Source organism: Saccoglossus kowalevskii, chromosome 16 (genome assembly GCF_978046115.1).
Source record: "Saccoglossus kowalevskii chromosome 16, keSacKowa6.1, whole genome shotgun sequence".
In the NCBI taxonomy this organism is placed as follows: Eukaryota; Metazoa; Hemichordata; class Enteropneusta; family Harrimaniidae; genus Saccoglossus; species Saccoglossus kowalevskii.
In genome coordinates, this window is record NC_140656.1 from 1,044,987 (window position 1) to 1,069,880 (window position 24,894).

General features: G+C 34.8%; 1 protein-coding gene across 2 annotated transcripts in view; it reads left to right on the forward strand.

Moving 5' to 3' along the window:
• Positions 1-24,894, forward strand: part of LOC102801994 (leucine-rich repeat and WD repeat-containing protein 1-like) — a 53,438-nt gene that overhangs the window by 2,616 nt on the left and 25,928 nt on the right. For both annotated transcript variants that reach the window (XM_085491566.1, XM_085491567.1), the window contains exons 2-7: positions 4,576-4,692; positions 11,873-12,022; positions 12,662-12,832; positions 13,404-13,530; positions 14,096-14,196; positions 16,820-17,024. In XM_085491566.1, coding sequence (XP_085347692.1) covers positions 4,576-4,692; positions 11,873-12,022; positions 12,662-12,832; positions 13,404-13,530; positions 14,096-14,196; positions 16,820-17,024 — 871 coding nt within the window. The remainder of the gene's footprint in view (positions 1-4,575; positions 4,693-11,872; positions 12,023-12,661; positions 12,833-13,403; positions 13,531-14,095; positions 14,197-16,819; positions 17,025-24,894) is intronic.

Sequence of the window (24,894 nt, forward strand, 5' to 3'; positions counted from 1 at the left end):
GCGTTGTTGTTGTCATTAATAATTGTCATTGTGTGCACAATAACTTTACTAATTCTAGTCCAAACCTCAAACTTGGTCACCGTATTCATCAGTATAAAGTCTTCCCTAAATGGAGTACTTCTTTTCTGAGATGCGACATTTGTTTTTATACTAAAAAATCAGAATTACTTTGAATAAAGCTGGAAATTATGTTCCTTAAAATAATTAAACAAATTAGGCACCAATGTTTTTGTAAGATATTTACATCTATCAAGGACATTCGGTAAACCGATTCCCCACTGTTGTTTCAACCCCAAAACTTTTTTGTATTCAAAATTAATTATGAAAATGCATATTCCTATGGAAACAAACTATGATAAAGGGAATATTATATAACAAAGGGCAAGGTCACCAGAGTTTAACTATGTTATTAACTTATGTTTATAAAGCAACACTAAAAATATCTCATAGAAAGAACGAACAACGAGAAACGACTAATTATTAGTAGGTTCACAGGAATGTTTGTAACTTAATCTCGAGAGCAATTATCAACATGATCATAATCTCCTGTATCTCAAGCTACGTTCTCACATGTCTGAAAACGCTGCTGTTTTTTGTATGCAAATATTAGATAATCTGCTGAATTGTCTGCTCGCGTTCTCACTTTAATAGTAAAAACACCGGTGTTTGAGGATTGAATGCTGGCCTTCCACCTAATATTTCGCAAAGTTCATCCAAAAATGGCATAGTTTTCGGATCTCTATCGCTTCTGTTGTTGTGCTCAGTCACTTCACTGTACTCATGCTATACTTTATACACAAAGTTTTGATCTTCCGTTGACATTGTAATGATGTCCTGTCCAATCCCTTTTCAGTCGCTTTTTCTGCAATCACAGCATATACTAAAGCATCCATACATATATCAGTAATCTTGTTTCTTTGTCTGACCAGTTCGACAGTCGACCTGTAACCTCTGACGCCATCTTGTGTAATGACAAGCATAAATAAGTTGGGGATAGAGGGCGGTTGGCCGATGTATTGTGTTCACACGACACATTGCGTTGTGCAAAAGCCAGTGAGACAATGGCGTTTAGGATCTGGTACACCCCTTCACGACAGTGTCAAAAACACAGACGCCACAACGACGTATTCTGTACACACATACATTTTAACAACGTTCTCAAATAAAAGGCGTTGTGACAACGACTTATTTCGTCCAGTGAGAACACCACTTCAGCTTCCTGAAAACATACAATCGCCTTAGCTGCATGCCTTATAAAAGGTGGGGAAAGTCCTAATTACAATGAAACTATTAGTCCTCTTTCCCCTCTTGTTACCTTAAAGGCTGACATTTACGACCCATGGGCTGGGCGGTGCTTAGTATTCTAATTTGACTGATTATGCAACGACAGCAACTGTCAATCATTCATTAAATGTAGATAGTCATAATCTTTTGTTTATGTGTATAGTTACTGATCTGAGCTGTGTAAAGTGAAATAAACAATTCATTTATGGTGATGATCGGTCTAGTGATGATGCGGCTTGTTGGAATCTGGCTTCTGGAATCTGCTGGCTTGTCTGATTACATGTATATTCAAATAATATTTATGTTGATTGTCCTTGCATCATCTCAGACCCAGGTGAAACGAAACACATTCATTCACGAATTTGCCCTACATGTATTATCTTCCATGACCTCACATGGCTTCCCCGAACATTCATAGCGCCACTCACGTTTGAAAAATAGAAAATATAATGCAAAATCACTCTTTATCTTGTTTTTGTGGAGCTTTTATTCACTGTTGTTGAATAATAAACTCCGCCCGCAACTGTTTATATACCATGTCGGTGTTTAAATATATCGGAGGATTCATTTAATGATAAAACAGTTCCTTAGGGCCCAATCATCGTAACTCTAATCCTAACCATGCCCCTCTAGCTCCCCTCCCTCCAGTTTAACTATACATTTAAATATATTTATATATTTCAGTACACATATTGTTATTCGGAAGGGCATATACATTAGAGCTGGTTTAAGGTTCAGGCATCATCGAATGGTTGCCTTAAGGTAGCGGGACTATTATTTGCATACTTGTTTTCATCTTCTAATTGTAACTAAATGACTACAAATAGACCCAGGAAAGTATATATTTTTAGAATTGCCAGACTTCAAGCTTTTCACAAGTGTATTTTGCATGCCCGTATCTGCATTCTATGACGCGTTACTCAACCAAAGGTGAAAAATTACTTTTTCTGTAAAAAAAATAATTACGCATTTATGCTGGCGATAAGAAGTATTTTTTTCACTTTTCCTAGTTGTTCAATAGTCTGGTAAATTAAATGTGTCTGGTCAGTTTTAATCAAGCAACGCGTTTTAAAAAAATAGTGTGCTGAATTTCAATTACTGTTTTAGTCGCATTGCCCCCAACTCAAACCACAACTCGTTGGTAAATAATCGATGAAATAGTTTGTCTGGACACATTCAAGTTCCACTCACTGTCACCTTAAAACTGTGGAAATTTGGTGTTTATCTGACGACAATAAGTATACGTTATTTTTTGTTAAAGACCTTGTATTTTGAAAAACATAAACTCCTAGAAAACGTCCATGAAGGAACAGCAAAGATTTTCATGCTTGTTTATCGGCACAATCAATTTGTTTTCCCATCAAGGTCTGTTTTAACATGTGTAGGGACATCCAAATGTGTAAGGCTATTGGAAACCAAAAAAATAAAGGAATGGGATAGCTATAATTGGATAAATTCGGCATATGAAAACACCAAAATCAATGATTTTTTTCAGTGGCTTTGTGACCTTGTGTCTGACACATTCATATGCAAATGACTAATCTGTGAAACAAATAGGGGCAGAGACAAACCACTCAAATGTTTGGAAACACTAATTGTGTGTCAGATAGCTACTGATAACACATCCTAACATTGCTTTGTCTTGAGTTTATCTTTGAAAATTATATGCACACAGATTAAACCTGTGTTGTTGATTTTGGAAAACACTACTGAGGCTGCCTTGCTTCCCTTCAGAAAATCTACATTTTAACCAACTTACATGACATTCTATGTTATGTTGACTTTATCACATGAAAGTTTATAGTGCATTTCATCAATTAATAAATAAATGTGAAAATCGTAATTTTCAACACAAATAATAGTCTCGCTACCTTAAACTGCGGGTCTGGATATATAAAAGGAAAGATGGCCGCCAGTTTTTCAGTATGCTAATGACACTCAAGCGTGAAACATTGCTTCGGGGTGCTCCGCAAAAATCACTCCTTTTGAAAATCTTAACAACTGTGATGCGTTATTTTCATGTCGTACACAAACATGAATATATCCGCGATACAATTTCGATGTTAATTTACAAGTTTGGAGCGATGTCAGGTGATTTCTGCGTAAAAGCTATGGGAAAGCATGTCTCAGACAGTTGTTTTGACTACTCAAAATGACTATAAGTCATGGTTTTATGCAAATGCAAGGTGTTAATCCTGAGTTGTTTGTTCAATGTGAAATGTTACGAGAAGGGAAAATGGATGATTTTCACCCCATTGTCGATGGCAAGATGAACCAAGCTGTGGGTACTGACCTAGATTAGTTTATTAATGAATGTGACAGGCCTGGGTGGTCATGATAATAATAGGGTTCATTTGAGGGGCTTGTCAACAAATAATGCCCCGACAATATGCTTTGAATATGCGAATGCTTATCAAATTCAATATATGACGTTCTCGTCAAAGTACAAATGTGTCTCAAAATAATTAAATTGAAAGATCTCGCAAAAAATGTTCACTGAACTATATCGTCGTAATGAAATGATTGTTGACCGACAACATTGCGTTAAAAAAGGTATGCGTGTCCATGTTTTGTAATGTTTTTCATGTGAGCATTGAATATGATTCAATAAGTCCTTCAAATCGGGTAATAGCATAATGCATGATGTTAGCTTACGAAATTAACACCTTTGGTTGAAATGATAACAGGAACTCGTTTTCAAACAACCTTTTAGTCAATGGCATATTGAATGTATCATGTTTGGATGTGAAGCTCTGTAATAATATCAGATATTATGTAAAATATATAGTCCTATCATATTGACTGTTTCAATGTGTACATGTAATAAAATAAAAGGTTGGATAAGTGGTGCATTCTATTGACTGTTTCACCAAATAAAAAAAATGTTGCCATAAAACGATGAGCTACATTTTTAGGGGTGATATTTTTATGTGCATCTATAACTTTGTGTTTCAACTTTTTTTTTCAATATAGCAGTATTGTATAATGTTTATATACTATACATGTATAATCCCATGATATGTGATTACTGCCAGAGTTTTGTATCAATCTGAGGCACATGCAAGGATTAATGCTACTCTGGCAGTATTCACAAAGTCATATATATACAGTGAATGTAATGTGTACTTTCATTGGAAGTGTGTTTCTAAAGCAAATATGGTATATGTACTTACATGTTTAGGAAATTTTTATGTCTAAATTTCAAACTAAGTCTTGATGTATTTTAACATTTCACTACAGTAAAGTCCATTTACAGACTCTGTTTAATCCACGTTCTGTTTGTACATGCAGATATGTGAGCAGTATATAGCCATTCATGTATTACCTTCTTTGGTGGAATATAATGGTGAAGCCACCAAGGAAGTTAGACAAATCATTGAAGAGTATGAATACAGATTATTGCAAAGGGTGAGTTCATACAATAATTAATTTATTTCATCCTTAGAAATAGTTTCTATTGGTTGACTGCAATAAAATATTAGTTATAAAATGCAATACATTGCCTTACGTAATTATTAGTCCCCATTCAGGTGAAGTCTGAAACCAAGGACTTATATGGGTTAGTGTTCTGGGGTCAAACTGCCTCTATTATATCCATACTAGTGTCAATCACGCTCAAATAATTATCCCTTCAGTGTATCGGTTTTGATCAGATTTATTTAAAATTAAAATTCTATAACATAAAAGCAATACAGACGCTGTGAAATTAACTGTGAAACTATTTGTATCTACGAGGCAACGATCTCACTTCATGAATGACTGTAGAAATATCACACATTTCCAGTAACACAATATAACATACAGGTCTCAAATAAACGTTCAGAAGATTGTAGACTTACATCGTTGGGTCTCTAAAGCAGTAGACGCTGCGTAGAAATGTGCTCGTAGATTTCATCATGGCTGCCTATCATAAACAAGCATTTTACTGCGATTCGAACGTGACCTGTGATGGCGCACTACATGCGTAGGTGGTGCTATTAGCAGCCTTTCTGTTTTGATGAATCACGAAATAACAATAACATCCAGAACTGTATCTCAGACATGTCTTGACCAATTTTCTTCAAACCTTGCATAAACCTACATGTAGTCTGATACATACAGTGTATGCACATGAGAAGATAACTTGATTGGATCAAAGATGGCTGACTGGCGGTGATTTTTGTTGTAAAAATACTTATCTGTATCTTAGAAATGCCTGGACCAATCATAATCAAACTTCACACATGATATTATTTGTTTCACGATCTGATCTGATGACCGAATGGCGGCCTTTTTTGTGCTAAAAAATCATCAAAATCAAGCATTTCTCGGCTGTTTACAGCTGGATTTTGTTCAAACTTGGTATATACATTAGACATTTTGGAACTTTGATGCAAATAATTTGTTTTTCAGAGAAGATTCAAAATGGCCGACTGGTGGCCATTTTGTTTTAATTAATGTGGTTCTCGTGCCATATCTCTGACTTGCTTTGACTGATTATGTTCAAATTTAAAATATTCATTATACATCATGTCATAGATATACAGATGTATTGGTTTGACGATCAGGGTTCTCCCCAGGGCTTTTTAGCACCAAGGTTCGCAGCGCTATACTTGTGAATCTCTGCGCTTTACTTGGGACCTCGGCGCTATGTGTTCCCACCTCTGCGCTTGATTTCATATTTGACATGCCAATATCAGATGTACAAAAGGTTAGTTCACCACGCTGGTTGGCCCGACCGGCATTCAGAATTAGTGACCACAACGTTTCCGACTAGAACTATTGTCCTATTGTTATTATGTACCGATTGACACACATCCTGCCAGTCGTGGATTATAATTTGTAAACAATAGACCTAGTCACATGATACATAGCGGCTAGTCAAATTAACACCTCTTTGTTTGTAAGTAAATACTTTCTGCGATAGACACAGTCTTTAGATTTTGAAATCTAAAATTCTTTCAAAATCAATTCCACCTCGATTTAACCTGGTCAAAGTTGAGTTCATGATCAGTTTACGCTACTCAAGAGAAAAAAACAAGTTTATTGCGAAATTTGGTAAAATACACTGTTATCATCGCGAATCATGTAAAAACTCTTATTTCAAGACCTATTTTACCTTTTAAAAATTGCTATTTTGGGAACCATCATGCAGTTTTCAACTGAAATTGATGCCAACACATCGTGCTACATCATCGCTTAACTTCTGCAATGTAATTTTTATGATCACTACCATTCGAAAAACTTCGGATTCTGCCGGCATTAACATACTTTATTTTGATTGGTTAATGGCATTCTTGACCCATCGGGTTAAGGGACACATGTGCTAATGTTTCACAAACATCATGGCGGGTCAGTTTTTTTTTTTGTGTTGATTCCATTTAAAAATATTTGCACTGTGACCGAGCTCATTAATATTCATACATGTAAATGAGTTCTGTTAATTAATCAAGGAAAGGTATCTAAATGATATGCAGTAATCTGACGATCCTATTTAAAATGGCCGAATGGTGGCCATTTTTGTGCTAAAAAATCATCAATTATCAAGCATTTCTGGCATTTATGGATGGATTTTGTTCAAACTTGGTAGATACATTAGACATGGGTTTCTGATGCACATCATTTTATTTTTCAGATCGGTTTCAAAATGGCTGACTGGCAGCCATTTTGTTTTAATGAATGGGCTTCTAGCCCCATATCTCTGACTTGTTTTGACTGATTATATTCAAATTTTAGATATTCATTATAAATCATGTCATAGATACATGTATACAGATATATTGGTTTGACGATCCTATTCAAAATGGCCGAATGGTGGCCATTTTTGTGCTAAAAAATCATCAAATATTAAGCATTTCTGGCATTTATGGATGGATTTTGTTCAACTTATAACATACATTAGACATTACGGGTTCCTGATGCATGTCATTTAATTTTTCAGATCAGATTCAAAATGGCTGACTGGTGGCCATATCTCTGACATTTTATATATATTTATTATACATCATGTTATTGATATATACGGTACATGCTTTCGAAATGGCTGATTATGAATGTTGTTCCAGAGCAATATCTCTCAATATGGACAAGTACTTGTTTGACGATCAGATACAAATGTCAATCATTTCAATGTTAAACAATCATCATATTCATATTCCTGACATGGTTATATTCCAGCTATATTACTATAAACAAAACTATATATCTTGAATTTGATAACTAACCAGGACTGTGCCATGCATGGCTTGTGATTTATAAATCAAAATTGTCGTTTTGTTTTGATGAATTCTATTCAAGACATGTATCTTGTAAATCTGATTCAAAATGGACGTTTTGTTTTGATGAATTCTATTCAAAACACACATATTGTAAATCTGACTCAAAATGGCCGTTTTGTTAGATGTATTATATTAAAGACATGTATCTTGTGAATCTGACTCAAAATGGCCGTTTTGTTTTGATAAATTCTATTCAAGACATGTATCTTGTAAATCTGACTCAAACTGGCCATTTTGTTTTGATGAATTCTATTCAAGACACATATCTTGTAAATCTGACTCAAAATGGCCATTTTGTTTTGATGAATTCTATTCAAGACACATATCTTGTAAATCTGACTCAAAATGGCCATTTTGTTTTGATGAATTCTATTCAAGACACATATCTTGTAAATCTGACTCAAAATGTACGTTTTGTTTTGATGAATTCTATTCAAGACACATATCTTGTAAATCTGACTTAAAATGTACGTTTTGTTTTGATGAATTCTATTCAAGACACATATCTTGTAAATCTGACTCAAAATGGCCATTTTGTTTTGATAAATTCTATTCAAGACACATATCTTGTAAATCTGACTCAAAATGGTCATTTTGTTGTGATGAATTCTATTCAAGACACATATCTTGTAAATCTGACTCAAAATGGCCATTTTGTTGTGATGAATTCTATTCAAGACACATATCTTGTAAATCTGACTCAAAATGGCCATTTTGTTGTGATGAATTCTATTCAAGACACATATCTTGTAAATCTGACTCAAAATGGCCATTTTGTTGTGATGAATTCTATTCAAGACACATATCTTGTAAATCTGACTCAAAATGGCCATTTTGTTGTGATGAATTCTATTCAAGACACATATCTTGTAAATCTGACTCAAAATGGCCATTTTGTTGTGATGAATTCTATTCAAGACACATATCTTGTAAATCTGACTCAAAATGGCCATTTTGTTGTGATGAATTCTATTCAAGACACATATCTTGTAAATTTGACTCAAAATGGCCATTTTGTTGTGATGAATTCTATTCAAGACACATATCTTGTAAATCTGACTCAAAATGGCCATTTTGTTGTGATGAATTCTATTCAAGACACATATCTTGTAAATCTGACTCAAAATGGCCATTTTGTTGTGATGAATTCTATTCAAGACACATATCTTGTAAATCTGACTCAAAATGGCCATTTTGTTGTGATGAATTCTATTCAAGACACATATCTTGTAAATCTGACTCAAAATGGCCATTTTGTTGTGATGAATTCTATTCAAGACACATATCTTGTAAATCTGACTCAAAATGGCCATTTTGTTGTGATGAATTCTATTCAAGACACATATCTTGTAAATTTGACTCAAAATGGCCATTTTGTTGTGATGAATTCTATTCAAGACACATATCTTGTAAATCTGACTCAAAATGGCCATTTTGTTGTGATGAATTCTATTCAAGACATATCTTGTAAATCTGACTCAAAATGGCCATTTTGTTGTGATGAATTCTATTCAAGACACATATCTTGTGAATCTGACTCAAAATGGCCGTTTTGTTTTGATGAATTCTATTTAAGACATGTACATGTATCTTGTAAATCTGACTCAAAATGGCTGTTTTGTTTTGATGAATTCTATTCAAGATATGTATCTTGTAAATCTGTCTCAAAATGGCCGTTTTGTTTTGATAAATTCTATTCAAGACATGTATCTTGTAAATCTGACTCAAAATGCGTCAGTTTGTCCGTGCGTGTGTGCGTACAGACCTGTATCTTACAAATGCCTGGACCAATCACAATCAAACTTCAAACATACATCATACATGATATTATACATATGCACATCAATTTCTTTCACAATCTGATTCAAGATGGCCGAATGGCGGCCATTTTTGTGCTAAAAATCATCAAAATCAAGCATTTTTCGGCTGTTTATAGATGGATTTTGTTCAAAATTGATATATACGTTATAGGACCTTGATGCACATCATTTTGTTTCTCAGATAAGATTAAAAATGACCGACTGGCGGCCATTTTGTTTTAATGAATGTGGTTCTAGTGCCATATCTCTGACTTGCTTTGACTGATTATGTGCAAATTTTAATTATTCATTATAGATCATGTCATAGATATACAGATATATTAGTTTGACGATCCTATTAAAAGTGGCTGAATGGTGGCCATTTTTGTGCTAAAAAATCATCAAAATCAAGCATTTCCCGGCTGTTTATGGATGGATTTTTTTCAAACTTGATACATACATTAGACATTATGGGTTCCTGATGCACGTCATTTTATTTTTAAAATGGCCTACTGGGGGCCATTTTGTAATAATAAATGTAGCTCTAGTGCCATATCTCTGACATGCTTTGACTGATTATGTTCAAATTTTATATATTCATTATACATGTATTCAAAATGACTGATTTTGTTTTCATTATTGCTGTTCCAGAGCAATATCTCTCAATACTCGTTTGACAATCAGATACAAATGTCAATTATTTTAATGTTAAACAATCATCATAATCATATTCCTGACATGTTTATGTTCCAGTTATATTACTATAAACAAAACTATATATCTTAAATTCGACAACTAACGGGTACTGTGCCATGCATGGCTTGTTTTTCTTAAATTGTTTAATGTTGTCAGTTGCAAAATTACCACGACTGTTCAATTCTGCAGTGATGTTATGGAACCTGGCAGTGGAACACTCCAATGAAGAAAGTAGGTGGGCGTTTGTGTGAAAGATTCTACGCATCAGGCCAAGTGTGAATTATAGTTGAGTAGAATAGATCAGACCAAAAGCTGCTTTTCTTATTGGTTGGCAGCTTACAAGTCATGGTGCTCATTAGCATATTTATCACTACAAGAACGTGGTCACAACTATAGAGGGCGTGGCAGAATAGACCAGTCGTGGTAAAAAGATTCTACAAACTTGTTCTAAAGGAATTATCCTATAAAACAATAAAATTGCCATGAATGGGCTGCAGTAAATGCATATTGTCCTATTTAAATGATTTATAACAAAATTCAAATTTTATCAGAAGCAACCTGCATTTTGTACCTGTCGTGAATAGTACTACGTCATGGAGTGTATACATGTATGTCCATATAATAATTTTATCATCGGACCAATTTTTATGTAAAATGTACTAAAATGGACCAATTTTTATGTAAAATGTACTAAAATGGACCAATTTTTATGTAAAATGTACTAAAATGGACCAATTTTTATGTAAAATGTACTAAAATGGACCAATTTTTATGTAAAATGTACTAAAATGGACCAATTTTTATGTAAAATGTACTAAAATGGACCAATTTTTATGTAAAATGTACTAAAATGGACCAATTTTTATGTAAAATGTACTAAAATGGACCAATTTTTATGTAAAATGTACTAAAATGGACCAATTTTTATGTAAAATGTACTAAAATGGACCAATTTTTATGTAAAATGTACTAAAATGGACCAATTTTTATGTAAAATGTACTAAAATGGACCAATTTTTATGTAAAATGTACTAAAATGGACCAATTTTTATGTAAAATGTACTAAAATGGACCAATTTTTATGTAAAATGTACTAAAATGGACCAATTTTTATGTAAAATGTACTAAAATGGACCAATTTTTATGTAAAATGTACTAAAATGGACCAATTTTTATGTAAAATGTACTAAAATGGACCAATTTTTATGTAAAATGTACTAAAATGGACCAATTTTTATGTAAAATGTACTAAAATGGACCAATTTTTATGTAAAATGTACTAAAATGGACCAATTTTTATGTAAAATGTACTAAAATGGACCAATTTTTATGTAAAATGTACTAAAATGGACCTACTGGACACACTTAGTTTGATTTGTTTCATGCTTGGTATGAAGGTTACATCATTGGGTGTCTAATATATGTCCAGATTTTATATATTTTTATTAAAAATGGATGATTGGCAGCCATTTTTTTTTAAAGGCACTAAAATGTACATATTTAGACATGCCTAGGCTGGTCTGTTATGAACTTAATATGATGGTTTTTTTATATGTTGGGTACCTGATACATGTATGTGTCTTAGCTAGGGTTTTTTGACTGGCAGTCACATTGTTCCTTGGTATAACACCTCCAGAAAAATTTCTAAGACATGTTTACCTGATTTGGTTAAAAGTAAGTACAGTGACAAATTTTATGGTAACATGTCAATTTATTATTATGTCATACATGAATAGAGTTACTATCATAATCATACACACTTATTAATGTTATAAATTTGTTTGTGTTTCCATATTTCAATTTTCATCACTGTCTTTGCTTTATATTACTTTACAGCTTAGTGACACTTGGAATGAGCAGTTTGCGATCTTGTTGCCATGCCAATTTTCAGCTTTAGAAGCCAACCATATTGAAAGAAAACTACGAAGGGATTTACAAAATGTTCCCTGTGGTCCTTCATCCCTCCAGCACTTCAAAGATCATTTGGTATTTATTCTATTGCTGTATTAGTAATCTCAAAAACAAAACAATATCGTCTGCTAGATCACATGCATTATGGTGTTTATCTGCATACAAACAAATATTATAACTCAGATTCCACAATTATAGTGTTTGTGGTTATCCTGTGTATTTGCATTATTATGTGCCCAAGACGTAAATATAGATTTATACCTTGGGAAAAACATACTTCACTTTGTGCATGTGTCCATCCAGAGTCTTATTTCAGAGACAAAATCTGTTCAGTTTTTGCATGTGCCTAGTATTTTATGTGAAACATATATATAATATTTTGGTCTATGACAATTGGTTTTACAATCAGATAAAAGTTGATCATATTCACATTTAACAAAATGCAGTACCATTCACAAATCCACAGGAACAATTTGGCCAGTTTTCAGCGGTTCTATGTCTCTCAAGAACCACTGAAATTTGTGTATATTAGTTTATCTAATTTCCACACATTAACATATTTTAGGTGGTCAGAAAACAGTTACATGTCTATTAAATTTTAATGAAACTTAGTACATGCATGCACATGCACAGACCTCATTAGTTTGAAGTTTAACTAAAATTCTTGTATATTAAGTTCCTAATACACATCACCTCTTCATTCTTGTGTTTCAGATATTTCATATCGTCAGACGACACATGTTGAAAATAAAAATTGAACAATCTGAAATAAAACAAGAAAAGAGGAAAATGAAAAGTAATCATGACGGGATAAAAAAGAAAATCAAACTGGAATCAGTATCAGATAATGGTTTATCGTCAACCAAGAAAAATAAAATTCATGGGGTATGTATGGTAACTCATCATGGGGTGGGATCTCATAAAATTGAGATACTGTACCATTTATTTTCCACTGAATTGCACTGTTTTGTATATATTTGCTGGATTTTAAGTTTGAATTTTTCATTCATTCATTCATTCACCCATACGTTCATTCATTCACCAAAGTTTTGTATGGATACCCATATTAACTGATCACTGGTAGCATAGTTCACTAGACTAAAGTTAAAATTCTACCTGGGGTTGCCAACAAAATGGATCAACCTGAGTGAGTGAGTGTGGCTCAGACCCAATTGGCTAATTCTACTGGCTAAGAATTATTCTCTAACAAATGTGACTTTTGGGTATCTTGGTTAAAGTCTGCAGATGGTCATGTTTGACTTAGACGCCAGGATACATGTATCATAATACCATTATGATAGAAGATTCTCATACAGACCTGTCACAGAGTAAAATGCATTATATGGTCAGCATGACTGGTAATTTAAAAAGAAAATCAGGAGAAACAATTACATTCAATGCCTGACACAATGTCTTATAAATAATAATATTAACTGATTTCTGATTGTATTTGTAGTCTGGCTTGTCCCATTCAAGTTTTGTTCCTGTACATTTTCTCAAATGTCATTCTAAGAATAATGACCCTGGTGATGATAATACCAGAGTATGGAGATGTGCTTTTGAACCAAATCCGTTAAATTCAGGTATGTTTGTTTTACCTCTTGGGAGAATGATTACTTACATGGAGAAGTGAAAGATAAGTGCCGTCAAATGTTTTTTTTTGAGCAAAAGTGTCCGGAAAGGGTTTGCAATTTCATCATTCATAACAAAGTTATAATACAAGGCTCACAAAATGGATTGTATGTATAATTTATCAAAAATGTAAAAAATCCATCTGGAAAAAGTTTGGGGTCTGCTGGTGCTGGCAATGGAAATGTACATTTGTTCACTAATACATTGTATGCTTATATTTTACATACTAATTTCTGCCACTTACAGGCATGATTTCTAACTGTTGTGTATATGCAATTGCAGTTATACCAGTATTTATAACCATTCTTAGTAATATTTTTTTTAAAATAAACATTCAGTCATCATTATACAGGATAAATAAGTATGAGTAACCCTGTTACCCTATCCACCACTGCCATTCTTAGAGTAGCATCCAAACCGGCTCTTAGATGACTCAGCTGGCTTTGCCATTTATAAACGTTATTGCTAAGGCTATATTGTATATGAAATACACTGAACAATTACATTCAAATACAGATGAGACGACCAGTATTGTAGCTACGTGTGGTGGTGATTCAATCTGTCTTATTGACTGTAATACGGGTAAACTGATGAGAAAATACAGAACCCATCAAGAGGTTAGTATGAATATACATCTGTTTCTGCTTGTGCTAAGAATTGTGGTAATAGTCAACATCCTGAAATGGCAATGAAAGACATTTTGCTTTGTGTTCAGTGATGGGGTTACATAACACACTATAACACTTCAGCATTCTTTGAACAGAATAGTGTTTGAATGTGTTGATCTTGGGGACATGGCATTGGTTTTCCCCTTAAATGTTGACTGGTAGTAAATTTGTTGATGTTCTGGAACATATCTCTGACATGCCTTGACCAATAACATTCAAAACTTTATATATACATCATATCACACATATAATAATAATAATTTTCAGGCACTATTCAATATTTACTATTGTCTTATCTTGACAAATGATGGAATGGGTATTTTGGTTGATATGATCATGTCTGTTGATAATTGTTAACTCCTGTTTGTTCGACACACAATATGAGTTTCTGCAGTCAGTGTAATGTTTATGTGTGTACTTTCATTACTAATGTTGCAAGAACAAAAATCAGACGTTATTAGTTGAATGTTGAAAAACATGCATATCTTATTATTAGCAAATCAGATATAAATTTAACTTGTGGTAGAATTGCTCTGGAATAAATTAGAAAACCACACATGTAAAATCATATTTATTTTCTGTAAGTAGTGTAAATGTGGATCACATATATTTCATGTTGTACATCTCAAATAGCAGACAGATATTAGTTGCCAAACTTCTTGTTTGAAAAGCTAATCCTAAATTTTAAATTAAATTTTAATAATCCATGTTTGTCTCCAATACTCTCAGCACACAGGAGTTCTTTCTAAGCTTTATTTGATTTAGGTTTGAATTGAATTGGCATGCTTATTTCGATATTACAAAGTTTGCAGTTTTAGCCCCGTCAGACTCTCAGTATAGCTAGCACAACTAGATTTCAAAGTGAAGTGTGCACCAAAATACATTTGATGATGATGACATTTTTGACTCCCGTGTGCGAAGCACAAAAAGGGAGTCTTTGCAGTTAGTGTGTGTGTGTGTGTGTGGGGGTGTGTATGTGTGTGTGTATGTGTGTCCGTCCGTCTGTTCCACTGATATCTCAAGAACCATACATCAGTTTTTGATGAAACTTGGTGCATAGATGTTCTGGGCCAATGCGCAGATTTGATTAGGTTTTGGTAAAAATCCATGCATATTAATTACCTAATTTGCATGATAATTAGCTGATTTTTAGCTGTTCCATGACTGTTCCACTGATATCTAAAGAACCACTCATTGGATTTTGATGAAACTTGACACACAGATGCTCCAAACTAATGCGCAGATTTGATTAGTTTTGGGTAAAAATCTGTGCAATATTAATTACCTAATTTGCATAATGATTAATCAAATTTCGGCTTTTCCACTGATATCTCAAGTACTAATCATCACATTTCAATAAAACTTGGTACATAGATGTCATAGGACACTGCACAAACCTGATAGTTTTTAGGGTAATATCAGTATATATTAATTAGCTAATTTGCATAATTAATTAATTTTCAGCTTTTGATTATTTTGGGTAGTAATCATCACATTTCAATGACACTTGGTACATAGATGTCATAGGACACTGCACAGACCTGGTAGTTTTTAGGGTAATATGAGTACATATTAATTACCGAATTTGCATAATTAATTAATTTTCAGCTTTTGATATTTCAAGTAGTAATCACATTTCAATGAAATTTGGTACATAGATGTCATAGGACACTGCACAGACCTGATAGTTTTATGGTAATATCAGTATATATTAATTAGCTAATTTGCATAATTAATTAATTTTCAGCTTTTGATTATTTTGGGTAGTAATCATCACATTTCAATGACACTTGGTACATAGATGTCATAGGACACTGCACAGACCTGGTAGTTTTTAGGGTAATATGAGTACATATTAATTACCGAATTTGCATAATTAATTAATTTTCAGCTTTTGATATTTCAAGTAGTAATCACATTTCAATGAAATTTGGTACATAGATGTCATAGGACACTGCACAGACCTGATAGTTTTATGGTAATATCAGTATATATTAATTAGCTAATTTGCATAATTAATTAATTTTCAGTTTTTGATATATCAAGTAGTAATCATCATATTTCTATGAGACTTGCTACATAGACCTTCTAGGATTATGCAGACACCTGATTAGTTTTAATTGGATATTAATTACCTAATTTGCATAATGTTCCACTGATATATAAAGAACCACAAATTGGATTTTAATGAAACTTTTAAAGAGAACTGTGCAGAGACCCAATTAGTTTTTGGTAAATATTTATGCTTATTAATCACCTAATTATCATAATTAATTAACACTGATATCTCAATTACTGATCATCACATTTGAATAAAATTTGGTACATAAATGCTCTAGGACAATAGACAGGCCTGATTAATTTTGATTAATATTAATTCTCTAATTAGCATAATAATTCATAATTTGTTTGTTCTGTTCTGTTCATTTTAGTTACTTGATTTACATAATTAGTTTTCAGCTTTTCCATCAATATCTCATGTACAAGTAATTTTCAATTAATTTTTAATGTGTCTTCAATACTCTCAGCACACGGGAGTTCTTTCTAAGCTTTCTTTGATTTCACTTTGCAGGATTTCTATGCTCTTGCATGGACAACAGTATGTCTTGACGTCAGTGGTAATGAACGACCTACTAATTTACTAGCTGTAGCTGGTATGCGTGGTGAAATCAGAATGCTCTACCCATCACAGTTGGTCTGCTATTCTTTATTGAGGGATTATAAACGATCTATAAACACTCTGATTTTCCATCCTCAGAAACCAACATGGCTTTTCAGTAAGTATTAAGCGATTTACAATAACATTTCACAAACAAATATTTGGTATATTTTCATCATAGTAGAGTTGATTGTTGTCTATAAAAATATTAATTTAAACTAATGACCATTTCCTTGATTTGGGTATATGATATCACATAGATGTATTGTACTGCTGACTATATAATCAGGATGTCATTGACATTGTGATAAACAGTTTTTATCAATTTTGTTGAATTCAAAATGATTGTTCAGTGCATACCCTTATTTTAATAAATCCTTGGTATCATGGTTTTCTGTGTGTCGATTTAACTGCATTCACTTACAATCAAATAAAAACTAAAATGTCAATTTGATCACAGGAAATGCCCACGTTTATAATGGCTATAAGCATCACAAATGTGGAGCTTGACTTTTTTCTTATATGTCACTCATGTAAACTATTACTAACTATTACTCACGTAAACTATTACTAACTATCACTCATGTAAACTATTACTAACTATTACTCATGTAAAATATTACTAAAACACAAACTGATTATGATATTGTGGCATTATGATGTCATTGTGGTTATGACATGGTGACATTATGATGTCATTGTGGTTATGACATGGCGACATTATAATGTCATTGTGGTTATGACATGGTGACATTATGATGTCATTGTGGTTATGACATGGCAAACATTATGATGTCATTGTGGTTTTATGACATGGCAACATTATGATGTCATTGTGGTTATGACATGGCAACATATATTATGATGTCATGCTGGCATACCTTGTTCATGCCTTGCTCGTACCTTATTCACACCTTTTTCACACCGTGTTCATACCGTTTGCATACTGTGTGCGTACTTTGTTCATATTTTGTTCACACCTTGTGCATACTTTATGCATACCTTGTGCATACCTTGTTCATACTTTGTGCATACTTTGTTAATACTTTGTGCATACCTTGTTCATACTTTGTGCATACCTTGTGCATACCTTGTTCATACCTTGTTCATACTTTGTGCATACCTTGTGCATACCTTGTTCATACTTTGTGCATACCTTGTTCATACTTTGTGCATACCTTGTGCATACCTTGTGCATACCTTGTTAATACTTTGTGCATACTTTGTGCATACCTTGTTCATACCTTGTTCATACCTTGTGCATACCTTGTTCATACTTTGTGCATACCTTGTGCATACCTTGTTCATACTTTGTGCATACTTTGTGCATACTTTGTGCATACCTTGTTCATACTTTGTTCATACTTTGTGCATACCTTGTGCATACCTTGTTCATACCTTGTGCATACCTTGTGCATACCTTGTTCATACCTTGTTCATACCTTGTTAATACTTTGTGCATACCTTGTGCATACTTTGTGCATACCTTGTGCATACCTTGTTCATACTTTGTGCATACCTTATGCATACCTTGTTAATACTTTGTGCATACCTTGTTAATACTTTGTGCATACTTTGTGCATACCTTGTTCATACCTTGTTCATACCTTGTGCATACCTTGTTCATACCTTGTTCATACCTTGTGCATACTTTGTTAATACTTTGTGCATACCTTGTTCATACTTTGTGCATACCTTGTGCATACCTTGTTCATACCTTGTTCATACTTTGTGCATACCTTGTGCATACCTTGTTCATACTTTGTGCATACCTTGTTCATACTTTGTGCATACCTTGTGCATACCTTGTGCATACCTTGTTAATACTTTGTGCATACTTTGTGCATACCTTGTTCATACCTTGTTCATACCTTGTGCATACCTTGTTCATACTTTGTGCATACCTTGTGCATACCTTGTTCATACTTTGTGCATACCTTGTTCATACCTTGTTCATACTTTGTGCATACTTTGTGCATACCTTGTTCATACTTTGTTCATACTTTGTGCATACCTTGTGCATACCTTGTTCATACCTTGTGCATACCTTGTGCATACCTTGTTCATACCTTGTTCATACCTTGTTAATACTTTGTGCATACCTTGTGCATACTTTGTGCATACCTTGTGCATACCTTGTTCATACTTTGTGCATACCTTATGCATACCTTGTTAATACTTTGTGCATACCTTGTTAATACTTTGTGCATACTTTGTGCATACCTTGTTCATACCTTGTTCATACCTTGTGCATACCTTGTTCATACCTTGTTCATACCTTGTTCATACCTTGTTCATACCTTGTTAATACTTTGTGCATACCTTGTGCATACCTTGTTTATACTTTGTGCATACCGTGTGCATACCTTGTTCATACTTTGTGCATACCTTGTGCATACTTTGTGCATACCTTGTGCATACCTTGTTCATACTTTGTGCATACCTTGTGGATACCTTGTTCATACTTTGTGCATACCTTGTTCATACTTTGTGCATACCTTGTTCATACTTTGTGCATACCTTGTGCATACCTTGTTCATACCTTGTTAATACTTTGTGCATACCTTGTTCATACTTTGTGCATACCTTGTTAATACTTTGTGCATACTTTGTGCATACCTTGTTCATACCTTGTTCATACTTTGTGCATACCTTGTTCATACTTTGTGCATACTTTGTGCATACTTTGTGCATACCTTGTTCATACTTTGTGCATATCTTGTGCATACCTTGTTCATACTTTGTGCATACCTTGTTCATACTTTGTGCATACCTTGTGCATACCTTGTTCATACCTTGTTAATACTTTGTGCATACCTTGTGCATACCTTGTTAATACTTTGTGCATACCTTGTTAATACTTTGTGCATACTTTGTGCATACTTTGTGCATACTTTGTGCATACCTTGTTCATACCTTGTTCATACCTTGTTCATACTTTGTGCATACCTTGTTATTACCTTGTGCATACCTTGTTCATACTTTGTGCATACCTTGTTCATACTTTGTGCATACCTTGTGCATACCTTGTTCATACTTTGTGCATACCTTGTTCATACTTTGTGCATACCTTGTGCATACCTTGTTCATACTTTGTGCATACCTTGTGCATACCTTGTGCATACTTTGTGCATACTTTGTGCATACCTTGTGCATACCTTGTTAATACCTTGTGCATACCTTGTTAATACCTTGTTAATACTTTGTGCATACCTTGTTCATACTTTGTGCATACCTTGTTAATACTTTGTGCATACATTGTTCATACTTTGTGCATACTTTGTGCATACCTTGTTCATACTTTGTGCATACCTTGTGCATACCTTGTTAATACTTTGTGCATACCTTGTTCATACCTTGTGCATACCTTGTTCATACCTTGTGCATACCTTGTTCATACCTTGTTCATACCTTGTTCATACCTTGTTCATACTTTGTTCATACCTTGTTCATACCTTGTTCATACCTTGTTCATACCTTGTTCATACCTTGTGCATACCTTGTTCATACCTTGTTCATACTTTGTGCATACCTTGTTCATACTTTGTGCATACTTTGTGCATACCTTGTTCATACTTTGTGCATACCTTGTGCATACCTTGTTCATACTTTGTGCATACCTTGTTCATACTTTGTGCATACCTTGTGCATACCTTGTTCATACCTTGTTAATACTTTGTGCATACCTTGTGCATACCTTTTTAATACTTTGTGCATACCTTGTTAATACTTTGTGCATACTTTGTGCATACTTTGTGCATACCTTGTTCATACCTTGTTCATACCTTGTTCATACCTTGTTCATACCTTGTTCATACCTTGTTCATACCTTGTTCATACTTTGTGCATACCTTGTTCATACTTTGTGCATACCTTGTTCATACTTTGTGCATACCTTGTGCATACCTTGTTCATACTTTGTGCATACCTTGTTCATACTTTGTGCATACATTGTGCATACCTTGTTCATACTTTGTGCATACCTTGTGCATACTTTGTGCATACTTTGTGCATACCTTGTGCATACCTTGTTAATACCTTGTGCATACCTTGTTAATACCTTGTTAATACTTTGTGCATACCTTGTTCATACTTTGTGCATACCTTGTTACCCCAGACCATTTGTCCCGGTGTTATCGCTATCGCCACACGAGACTCCAGCTTGTCTCCTATACAATTTTCCTTCCGCCCACTTAATTTTAATATTCATATGACCTTTGCACTGACATCGATAGCCAATCGCATTCGACCGCGGACGTCACTCTAAATAAACAACTGAATAAATTAATATACCATATTTGGAAGATAGCGGGTAAATTCAACGTTGTTGGTGTGTTGCTTCGGGTTCCGAAGTCGCACGAAACGAGTTCATGTTCCGTTATCTTTCGCAAGTAAAATAGGTCGATATGTATTAAACATGGCATTTGTTTTCTTGTTTTAACCCCCTTATTACGCAAGCTTCCGTCGAAGTGGTGTTTTTTTCGACGATTTGTGGCATGTTGCAAAACGAACGAAACATTGCGGCATTCTTAGCGGTGGATAAGGGATCGACTATGTCGTCACATTTATGTCTCGTTTGAAAGAGAATAAACAACCGCTCAGAAAAATATGTTGCTAATATTTAAGTGCGGTGCCTTGAAATCGCCTGCCCGACGTCCAAATTTCAAAAGGATGTTCGATTTGCAATGACGACCGTTCATATGTACTAGGCGACGTTACTAATTACTACTAGGGTCGGTGTATGCATTAAGAAGTATAGAACAAAAGATCAGCAAAGCGGTGCTTTTGTCGGCGATTTTGTCAAAGGGAATATTGATAAAATGTTGCAAAACAGAATCGCGAGTTGGGTGAAAAATTGCGCCGGCGGCATTCTCAGCGATGGCGACACCCGAGAAACACCGTGTCACGGTGCATTTGTGCATCAGTACACCGAAGAAATACATACATATTGTTGCGGATGACTATTGTAGACTGTGTTCGTGTAGTCTTCGAGTTTGTGGACAGTTAAAGTCGTGTGTGAATTTATTCAAGCCAGGAAAAGCAGGAGGGATAACTTATGGAAATCGTCTTTCCAATTTGATCCAGTGCGACGTTGTGAAAGGAGCGACTCTGTCGTCTCATCTATGTCTAGTTTGTAAGAGAAAGATTGATAGCGCAGAAAAATCCGCCAATAATGTAAAACAGTGGCGTGAAATTGTCAGTCATTCTAATATCTCCCAACCTGTGAACGAAAGGGTTAAGCGTGCTGCCTTGAAATCGCCTGCCCGACCACGTTCAAGTTCAAAACGACGTTCCATAACTTTCTCACATTCAATTTGCAATGATGACCGCAGTTCAAATGTACTTAGCGACGTGACGGACATTAACAACCATGATGTTGAAAAGGAGTTTGATGAAAATATGCCATTTCCAATTAGAAATCATTTTGATTTGATTTATGGATGGCGAGCACCGACACTCCGATCCGATGAACTAATCAAAACTAAAATGGCGCGTGTCACGTGACCTTGTTTACTAAAGATAGCGTGGGCGTTTGATTGACACTCAACTCATTAGTATTCCACCAATCACAGCTACATCTACTTTCTGGATGTGCGCAGTCAAATTGTATAGGAGACAAGCTGGAGTCTCGTGTGGCGATAGCGATAACACCGGGACGAATGGTCTGGGGTAATACCTTGTTCATACTTTGTTCATACCTTGTTCATACCTTGTTCATACCTTGTTCATACCTTGTTCATACTTTGTGCATACCTTGTTCATACTTTGTGCATACCTTGTTCATACTTTGTGCATACCTTGTGCATACCTTGTTCATACTTTGTGCATACCTTGTTCATACTTTGTGCATACATTGTGCATACCTTGTTCATACTTTGTGCATACCTTGTGCATACTTTGTGCATACTTTGTGCATACCTTGTGCATACCTTGTTAATACCTTGTGCATACCTTGTTAATACCTTGTTAATACTTTGTGCATACCTTGTTCATACTTTGTGCATACCTTGTTACCCCAGACCATTTGTCCCGGTGTTATCGCTATCGCCACACGAGACTCCAGCTTGTCTCCTATACAATTTTCCTTCCGCCCACTTAATTTTAATATTCATATGACCTTTGCACTGACATCGATAGCCAATCGCATTCGACCGCGGACGTCACTCTAAATAAACAACTGAATAAATTAATATACCATATTTGGAAGATAGCGGGTAAATTCAACGTTGTTGGTGTGTTGCTTCGGGTTCCGAAGTCGCACGAAACGAGTTCATGTTCCGTTATCTTTCGCAAGTAAAATAGGTCGATATGTATTAAACATGGCATTTGTTTTCTTGTTTTAACCCCCTTATTACGCAAGCTTCCGTCGAAGTGGTGTTTTTTTCGACGATTTGTGGCATGTTGCAAAACGAACGAAACATTGCGGCATTCTTAGCGGTGGATAAGGGATCGACTATGTCGTCACATTTATGTCTCGTTTGAAAGAGAATAAACAACCGCTCAGAAAAATATGTTGCTAATATTTAAGTGCGGTGCCTTGAAATCGCCTGCCCGACGTCCAAATTTCAAAAGGATGTTCGATTTGCAATGACGACCGTTCATATGTACTAGGCGACGTTACTAATTACTACTAGGGTCGGTGTTTGCATTAAGAAGTATAGAACAAAAGATCAGCAAAGCGGTGCTTTTGTCGGCGATTTTGTCAAAGGGAATATTGATAAAATGTTGCAAAACAGAATCGCGAGTTGGGTGAAAAATTGCGCCGGCGGCATTCTCAGCGATGGCGACACCCGAGAAACACCGTGTCACGGTGCATTTGTGCATCAGTACACCGAAGAAATACATACATATTGTTGCGGATGACTATTGTAGACTGTGTTCGTGTAGTCTTCGAGTTTGTGGACAGTTAAAGTCGTGTGTGAATTTATTCAAGCCAGGAAAAGCAGGAGGGATAACTTATGGAAATCGTCTTTCCAATTTGATCCAGTGCGACGTTGTGAAAGGAGCGACTCTGTCGTCTCATCTATGTCTAGTTTGTAAGAGAAAGATTGATAGCGCAGAAAAATCCGCCAATAATGTAAAACAGTGGCGTGAAATTGTCAGTCATTCTAATATCTCCCAACCTGTGAACGAAAGGGTTAAGCGTGCTGCCTTGAAATCGCCTGCCCGACCACGTTCAAGTTCAAAACGACGTTCCATAACTTTCTCACATTCAATTTGCAATGATGACCGCAGTTCAAATGTACTTAGCGACGTGACGGACATTAACAACCATGATGTTGAAAAGGAGTTTGATGAAAATATGCCATTTCCAATTAGAAATCATTTTGATTTGATTTATGGATGGCGAGCACCGACACTCCGATCCGATGAACTAATCAAAACTAAAATGGCGCGTGTCACGTGACCTTGTTTACTAAAGATAGCGTGGGCGTTTGATTGACACTCAACTCATTAGTATTCCACCAATCACAGCTACATCTACTTTCTGGATGTGCGCAGTCAAATTGTATAGGAGACAAGCTGGAGTCTCGTGTGGCGATAGCGATAACACCGGGACGAATGGTCTGGGGTAATACCTTGTTCATACTTTGTGCATACCTTGTTAATACTTTGTGCATACCTTGTTCATACCTTGTGCATACCTTGTTCATACCTTGTGCATACCTTGTTCATACTTTGTGCATACCTTGTTCATACTTTGTGCATACCTTGTTCATACCTTGTGCATACCTTGTTCATACCTTGTGCATACCTTGTTCATACTTTGTTCATACCTTGTGCATACCTTGTTAATACTTTGTGCATACCTTGTTCATACCTTGTGCATACCTTGTTCATACTTTGTGCATACCTTGTTCATACTTTGTGCATACCTTGTTCATACCTTGTTCATACTTTGTTCATACCTTGTTCATACTTTGTTCATACTTTGTTCATACCTTGTTCATACCTTGTTCATACCTTGTACATACCTTGTTCATACC